Raw genomic sequence first — 8774 nt, forward strand, 5'->3', positions numbered from 1 at the left:
TGATACAGGAGCTGGGGGTTAGGGAGGTGAGGGACAGAAGGTCACCAACAGCATCTACCGAGAAGGAATAGGTGTCTATGACCTATTTTCAATATTTCAGAGAATCCAAAAGAAATTACACATTTTCCTAAGATGATGGTATGCAGATTAGTAAAAGGTCAGGAAGACGGCTTCATCAGCCAACTCTGTAGTGTGGGCGACTTCCTGCTGATCTGAAGCTTGAAAGAGTTAGGGGTATCTTTGATTAATGTAAAGAGGAAAAACTAGGTCATACCTAATAAATGCCATATGTACATAGACTGCACACTTTCACAACGTGGAGCCCAAATACGTGAAGTAGAAATGTGCAAGACAGCGCTGGGACAGTGAAGGTCTGTGCGCTCAGGCAAGTCTTTCCAAAGATAAGTTCTGCGGTAATTCGCACAAGGGCATTGCAGTGGGGCATCTGCAGTGTTCCTTGTCCTGTTTTTCATAGATAAGATGTATTCTGATGATATCACATGCATCCCCAGCCCCCACCCTCAAAATTGTGTGAGAGGAGAATTCTCTAGAGCATTGCCAAGTTATGCAAAGAAACCTGTCCGTTTCTGAATTAATATAAGCAGAGCCCGCTGACTTTCATAAGTTTCTCTCCCTAACCGGAAAGTTTTGTTTTGTTTTTTAAAATATTTTTTTAAGTAATCTCTACACCCAGTGTGGGGCTTGAACTCACAACCCCAGGATCAAGAGTCCCACACTCCATGTACTGAGTCAGCCGGGCACCCCAACTACCTAACCCTATGGGTTTTTTTTTAATGTTTATTGTACTTTTGAGAGCAAGACAGAGACAGAACACGAGCAGGGGAGGGGCAGAGAGAGAGGAAGACACAGAATCTGAAACAGGTTCCAGGCTCTGAGCTGTCACCACAGAGCCTGACGTGGGGCTTGAACCCACAAACTGTGAGATCATGACCTCAGCCAAAGATGGACACTTAACCAACTGAGCCACCCAGGTGCTCCTAACCATGGGTATATGGTTTTATACCCATTCACCGAAACGCACTAGAACAGGTTACACAATGGAATCTGGTGAATCCATTTCAAAGAAATCATAACCTCCTAACTTATGATTAAGTTTTTTACGTGGAAACAGAGCGACAACGTTAACTTTTAACTCTTTAAGTTAGGCCTTCAAACACACATACATGCATACAGTATATCATCTGTTTATACGCACAAATATATATGAATATATACAATATAAACATATGAAAGTATGTATTTCTTCTTTAATGATACAGCGAACAAAGAAATGAGCAAGTCAATAAGTGTTCTTTAATATGTGTTTAAAATGCTCTATAACAGTCACAAGAAGAGAGACTTTTAAATCACATTCAAGGAGAAACACCAAATTAAAAACACAAACGTCCGCCATGATTAGCCCAATGTTTAGTTTGGTTAAATTCAGAAATTCTTAGAAACACAGCCAGAGATCCAAGGGACCCAGACCAGGAAATACAAAGGCCAAAGCTGAGGATGCCCTTTCTTCCCGGGGCCTCTCCAAATGCCTGGCCATTCTGCCTTAGAACTTAAAAATCACCTCAGGGCCAAGTAACACGCCAGGGCTGGGTATATTCACCACAGAAATAGTGCTGCAAAGTCTGTGAGCCTCAGGCTGATTTGTGGCTCCTAAGGGTTTTTGATGTGATAATTGTTTGTTTACTTTTTCTTGGAGGAGAGGCTGGTCCTCTAAGTAGAATGAGCTAATCACTAGCTTAGTTCTTTCTTTTGCCAAAACAAACAGCTTCCAATTACTGCTAAGAGAAGCCTCTGATCTCTCTAATCAGCTACCTAAGCAAGCCTATCTGGGGTACTTTATAGGGTGAATAATGTCCCATTAAACAAGAATCTCTTACCACTAATAAAACTCTAGACCCATTGGGCCATGCCTGCCAGCAACCTGCTACTTATCTTCCAACAAGAAGATGTGCTCCTTCCCTGAGCAGTGGCGAATTCTGGCAAAGGAAATAAATAAACACATCTTTCCTTCCTCCGTTGCACATGGCCTACTATTTGTTCTCAAGTCCTGTTCTCTTGAGCCTCCTCAGAGAAAATACAGGCACAGAAAAGAGCAGATTCCAGGTCTCCTCGTACTTAGTGAAATGATTGCTTTTTTTTTTTAATATGAAATTTTTTGTCAAATTGGTTTCCATACAACACCCAGTGTTCATCCCAACAGGTGACCACCTCAATGCCCATCACCCACCCTCCCCTCCCTCCCACTCCCCATCAACCCTCAGTTTATTCTCAGTTTTTTTAAGTCTCTTATGGTTTGGCTGTTTCCTGCTCTTTTTTTTTCCTTCCCCTCCCCCATGGTCTTCTGTTAAGTTTCTCAGGATCCACATAAGAGTGGCAACGTGGATGGAACTGGAGAGTGTTATGCTAAGTGAAATAAGTCATACAGAGAAAGAAATGACTCTATCTTTAAGGCCCTGAGGCTGAGTTCCATGGTTGCCACAACGAAGCAAAATCAGGGGAGGCAGGAGCGGTGTCTGCTCGGAATGTCCCAACTGCATAAGGGAGGGAGTCACTCTTAAGTTAAAAGAGACTCACCAGAAAAGAAAGCTTATTTCAGACACAATCTTCCCTCCTTTCTTCTTTAATATTTTAGTGAAGTTGAGGAAACAAGGGTAGAGGTTATTCCCAAGTGAATATAGATCAGCATCATACGCTGGAACGTTATGGAAAACCCTGTGAAGAACCCTCATGGCAAGTGGGCTTAAGCCCCGCCAAGGGTTCTGCACCCTTGAAATACAAAAGCCCAAACCAGGGCCGGCTTCACGGATCTATGAACAATGCACGTGGCTCATGCTCAGGGGACCAGTGTCTGGGGTTTGATGCTCTGTGCTCACCATATTGAAAATTTCAATGATTTTATCCTTGAGTTTGTGTTTCATATGGGCTGGCACAACAGTGAAGCTCATCCTGGAGGCGTGGAGCCTCAAATCACGCATGATCCTGCCTCCCAGTGCCCCTTCACCTTGTCAGAAAAGGTTCTCGGCTACCCACTCCCATGTCCCCTGCACCCAGTCTTCTGCCCCCACCAACTCCTTGCCCCCAAATGACTGTCACACTCTGTCCCCTGCCGTGACCTGGACAAGGGTCAGGGAGGGTTGATGTTGGGCATGCGTGCACTGAAGTGTCCCAGAATCCAGTGTGGCTGCCCTCATGTCACGCGGGAAATACCACACTGGTGGGTGGGGTGGCCAGCCAGAGTCTAAGACACCCAAGGAGCAAGCCCATCCCAGGTACAGGTATCTACTGCATCCAGCAAGGGGGTTGCAGTACACTTGGGGGTTGCCCATTTGCCGTGGTTGGAGCACTAGGAGAAGGAGACCCTTGGCCCAACTCCCAGAGGACAGCATGTAGAACAAAGTGCAATGCATTGGTCTAGAAGCTTGCAGAACAGGGTACCAAGAGTACCTGAGTAAGCATGTCCGCATCTGGCAGACCCCAGGTACCTGGGAAGGTCTACACACATCCTGCAGATCCTCCTGTGAAATGCCCACTGGGCACACCCCATGTTGCACACTTGGTGGGGGAGGGGTTCTCTCTTCTCCTTTCCCTCCTTCCTGAGTCTGGCTTCTCCTTGTCCCTCTAGCCCATCTCAAGGCACCCTCCAGGCATGAGTCAGGAACGACAAATTGTGAAATGCTGCTGATTTGGCAGACAAGTGACATGCTCCGATATTTGCACGTAACACTGGCACTGAATATAAAGGTGAAGATTAAAATCCAAAGGACTAACTTAACTTTTCCATTTTTCTTTACTGCAAATGACATTGCATAGCCAGTTTGAAACGCCATGACAAACTGAAAGAGCCACGGAAGGAAAAGTGTTTTATATTTTAGTTCCTTGAACAACACTCTTTTTTCTTGATATTTGAAATAATGGCCCATACGTTTTCATTTTGCACCGGGTCCCAAAAATTCAGTAGTCAGTCTTGAAGTAAATTAACCAACTAATCAAGGTGCCTGGGTGGCTCAGTCGGTTAAGCGTCCAACTCTTGGTTTCAGCTCAGGTCACGATCTCAGTTTCATGAGTTTGAGCTCCACATGCACGGAGAGTGTGGAGCCTGCTTGGGATTCTCTCTCTCTCGCTCTCTCTGCCTCCCTGCCCCACTCACTCTGCCTCTCTCGAATAAATAAATTTTAAAAATCTAAAAAACTTTAACCAACTAGCCAATAAAATCCTAAAAATAAGAATAAAACTGGGGTGCCTGGGTGGCTCATTCAGTTGAGCATCCAACTTCAGCTCAGGTCACGGTCTCGTAGTTGTGGGTTGGAGCCCTGCATCAGGTTCTGTGTGCTGACAGCCCGGAACCTGGAGCCTGCTTCGGATTCTGTCTCTCTCTCTCTCTCTCTCTCTCAAAAGTAAACATTAAAGAAAATTAAAAACAAAAAAGAATAAAACCAAGGACTTGTAGCCACCCAGAACCCGGCTCCGCTATTAGCTGTGTGAGTAACCTACCTTCTCAGCACCTCTGTTTCTTTATCAGTTAGGAAACAAACACTACCTTCTTCGGATGGTTCTGGCACTTACTCATCTTCCCGTTGGTGTCAGCTCCGTTGCTGCCATCACTTTCATTATCCCCACCATGTTCCATGCTCTCCGCCTTGCCAGCAGGTACTTGTCCCCCATGGGACCCACGTGAGGCTGGAAGTTCAAGGAGGTGGCCTGCCCACACCACCCACGTGCCCAGTGGCCAAGCCTGCGGGAGAGCAGGTCTGCCTGGCTCCAGAGCCCACATGTCTGCTCCACACCCCACAGCCCAGATCTCACGTTCACAAGGAGGCCCTTCCCAACCACCCCTGTTGGGGGCATTGTAACGCCATCGTGTACGTGATATGTGCAAACCTGCAGTGTGCCCGGTGCCCCGCACAGGGAGCCAAGGGCTGTGCCAGATAACTCCAGAAGTCCCCAGTCACCATTCCCGCCTGCATGGATCAGCACCGAGTCCCGCGGGCTTCCGGGCCCGGGTGATAGCTACGTGGCCGGCAGGTGATGCCCACCAGCACCGCAGAAGCGAAGGGACCAGGTGCACCCCATCTACCCAAGACCCTACAGCCTCGTCACTTTCACAGGAGGCTGGAAAGTGTGTGGAATTGGGGCAGAGACCACTCAATTGCAGCCTCCTGTGCGGGCCTGCTGCTCCAGGGCAGTGCCCCCAGACGCTCCAAGTCTTTGTCTACACCATGAGTGCGGAGGCCGGGTCCTTCCTAGCCCGGCCCTGGCAGCTCATGTCGTGGTTTCACGGTTCGTGAGTTTGAGCCCCGCGTCGGGCTCCATGCTGACAGTGCAGAGCCTGCTTGGGGTTCTCTCTCCCTCTCTCTCTGCCCCTCTCCAGCTTGTGTGAACTCTCTCTCTCTCAAAAATAAATAAATAAACTGGAAAATATATAAATAAATAAGAGAAATGGATATTTGTGACTATGTTCTGTAGACCAGTCCTCTGCAGGCTCCTTCGCCTACTGCCTGTGGATCTCAGTAGCCTCACCTTTCCTTCCCTTGAATGGACCGTGCCCCTTCTCACTGTGTTGTTCCCCTTGAGGGGGTCTTCAACTCCGTAGGGCTCTTGAGACCAGCCAGGGGGAAGCATTCACGGACTGCCTGCCCGTTTGCCATCAGAACGCATCTGTCTTACCTCTTCCTGGTGCTGACCAGGGAAAGGAAACTTGAGGGGTAGGAAGTCAGCCTGTGCCTTCTGTTGTGATGCAGTTTGATTGTCAGGAAGATTTGCGAGTCTTCAACTTAGAAACTTGGGCTTTGAGCCCCGACTCTGCCCACTGTCCAGCATCCTTGTAAGAACTGAATAGTGCTTTAAAAAGCACTGAACATGTTTACTGCAGCCGGCCCTGCAGAGTTGCTTCTCTGAACCTTTTTCTGGTTTCTCAAATTGAAAAATTAAAAAGCAATTGATAGGACTGCATTCAAAACATGCAGACACATTTATGCCACAGTCAGATCTCCTCCATCTCTAAAATCAGCAGTGGAGGGGCACCTGGAAGGAGCTGTTCCACAAGCCTCCTCTCGCCCTGGCCTTTCCTGTTAACAAACAACACGTGCCCTGGAAGGAGCTGGAAGCAGCCTGACCTGCATCGTCGCCCAATTATTTAACAAGGGGGCAGGGACAGGGAGGCTCCAGGGCTTATGAGGAGAGTGAGGTGCTGCCTTTTCAAATCTGAAGGAAGCTTAATCCAGGCAATTTAGGTAAATCAGATAGGCATTACCAGGTTAGGGTTAAACCTCCAAGAATGGCTTGGCAATTGATTGCAGAAACAGCAGCTATTAAGTCCTGAGTAATTTGCAGCTTACCCCACCCCAGCTAATTAAAATGTAATCAGGATTGTCTGGCAATGTGTGTTCCGTCAGCAGTTTTTCTTGTGAAGAGAAATCATGCCAGGAGACCACAAGAAAAGCCTTTCACGGGAATTGGCTTGATCTAAACTGCTTCTTTAGCCGCTTAAACTGTAAAACAAATAAATTATAGCAACTGACAATTCAATTAGAAAGAAAGAAGGAAGGAACGAAAAGATACTCTTTCTCTCCAAGAATGGGTTGCTCTGTTTTGTTTTCTGGGGCGGATTAAACCGTAGTGTACATCGCATCTTGTCAGGAGAGGGGCTCTGGCAGGGCAGGGCGGTTTGGAAACCAGGTGGCCCGGGAGGAGCCCTCTCCAGGATGTCCGCGTCGTGTCAGCGCGGAACAGGAGAACGCGGTTTTCCCTTTCTCCACAGAGACGGGAGGACCGCAGCGGCGGCCAGTTCCTCGGAAACCCACTACGTGTTGCACGAATGCGCACTCACGCACATGCACGCTTCGCGAGCGGGTGCGATCTCTGAGGATCCCAACTTTGAGTTCTGTGCGACCCGGCGCTAGGTTCCATTAGCTCTCGGGCCACGAGGGACATCCCCAAGGCTATGGAGATTTGTCCCAAACTCTACCGTCATTACAATCGCCTCCTCTCGCAGCTTAGTAGCCGGGGCCCCTTGGAAAGCCCCCTGTGGGAGGTGGGAGGGGCGCCCAGTTTATTTCCCAAGATCAGAGGGCTGATCTTGCAAAGATCCCGGGTCTCCTTCTGGCCTCCACAGCTTTCCTGAGGCAAGAAGGAAGGTAAAGCTGGGAACAGGTGAGCCGCTAAGGAGAGAGGCGGGAAGGCCGTGGAGAGAACGACGGCACACGAGAGAAATAAGGCGTCTGCGAGAATGATTTCACACCGTGCGCACTCGTGTGTGTGCTGGGAACAGGAACAGGACGCGCCTCCGCAAAGTCGGCGGGCCGCGCAGATGCGCCCCCCGCACCCCGGGTTCCCACGCCAAGACCTGCGGGGACCCTTGCTACTGTGGCTCCCCGCAATCCACAGGCGCAAAGGCGCGCTTCTCTGAACCTCCGACGTTCACGCTCATCCAAACGCACGCTCTCCCATCCTCAAGCAGAAGGTCGTACGGGGCCCGGGGGAGTCACCGACCCCGGGGCTCTGCTCTGAGCACCCAAACCCGGCCCTCCAAGTCCCGTGTCCCGTGCATCGCTTCCCTTACTCTGCACACTATCCGCTGGCAAGACGGAGAAGCTCCGGAGCTCCAAACTGGGGCGCGCACAGCGACCCCCCCCCCCGCCCCAACCCACACATTCTGGAACAGACTACTCGGCCCCAGCGCCCCGTCTGCGTCTCCAAGGCGGGGGGGGGGGGGGGGGGGCGCGAGCTCCCGGCCCGCGGATGATGAAAGCGGCGCTCAGAAGAGACAAAAGTGTCGGCCCGCGGGCACCTGCGGGGCTGGGCTGCCCGCGCGGGTCCCCAGGCGCGGCTGGGCGCGCCTCCCGGCCTCCCTCCCAGCGCCGGCGGCACCGAGGGCCCCGCCGCGCCCGGGACTTTGCGGGACTGGCCCGGAGCCCCGCGCGCGGAGTCGGGGGAAACTCACAAGCGCGCACACGCAGCCTCGGAATCTGCACGGCGGCTCGCCCCCTCCCCAGACAGCGCCGCTCGTTTTCCGCCGGGAAAGGAGAGCTGGCAAGGATGCTGCAGTCTCGGGTTCCTTCGGAGGAGGCGGCTGGGGACGGGGGCTCGGCAGCCCCGCTTGGAAAGCCACGCCGAATCGGGACGGCGGGATCCGCGCGCCGAGCGCGGCCACAAGTTGGGGCGCCCAGGCCGGGAGGCAGGCGGCGCGCGCGCCCCCCGCCACGGCCCGCGGCGCCAGCGCGGCGGTTCCCGTACCTGGAAGTGCTGGAAGAAGGCGGACATGCGCGTGATCTGCAAGCTGAGGCACCTGGACGAGCAGCGCGCGCGCTGGACGCTCACGGCCGACAGGGACTCGTCCAGCCGCCGAGCGGCCGCGGCGCCGGGGCCGCCCGCCAGGCAGCCCCCGCAGGCCGCCAGCCAGAGGCAGAGGGTCAGGGCCGCGCCGGGCGCCCCGGGCACCATGGCTGCAGGTCGGGGGCGCGGGCGCCGGGCGCTGGCCGAGGCTCCCAGCTCCGCGCCGGGGCCGCACTGCCGGGGACACCTCGCGGCCGCCGCAACTCCGCTGGAAAGTTCAATCATTCAACTCCAGCCCCGCGCCTTCCCCGCCAACCTCCTCCCCGCTCGGCCTCGGGGGGCGGGGTGAGGGTGACAGGCGGCCGCGCCATTGGCTGCGAGGAAAGTGAGTGACAGGGGGGCCGGGCCGAGGGCCGTGGGCTGGTCTAAGGGGCAGCGAGCCCCCGCGCTCAGAGGCTGGGCGGCGCGGACCCGGTCTCCCCCGT

At 52.7% G+C, this 8774-nt stretch overlaps 1 protein-coding gene across 1 annotated transcript in view; it reads right to left on the reverse strand.

The window, feature by feature from the left end:
* The window catches only part of ANOS1 (anosmin 1), a 182736-nt gene extending 174194 nt beyond the window's left edge, over window positions 1-8542 (reverse strand). The window contains exon 1 of the mRNA XM_042974131.1: window positions 8251-8542. Coding sequence (XP_042830065.1) covers window positions 8251-8457 — 207 coding nt within the window. The 5' untranslated portion in view covers window positions 8458-8542. The remainder of the gene's footprint in view (window positions 1-8250) is intronic.
* Window positions 8543-8774: the final 232 nt, after the last annotated feature.

This window comes from Panthera tigris, chromosome X (assembly GCF_018350195.1).
Source record: "Panthera tigris isolate Pti1 chromosome X, P.tigris_Pti1_mat1.1, whole genome shotgun sequence".
Classification (NCBI taxonomy): Eukaryota; Metazoa; Chordata; class Mammalia; order Carnivora; family Felidae; genus Panthera; species Panthera tigris.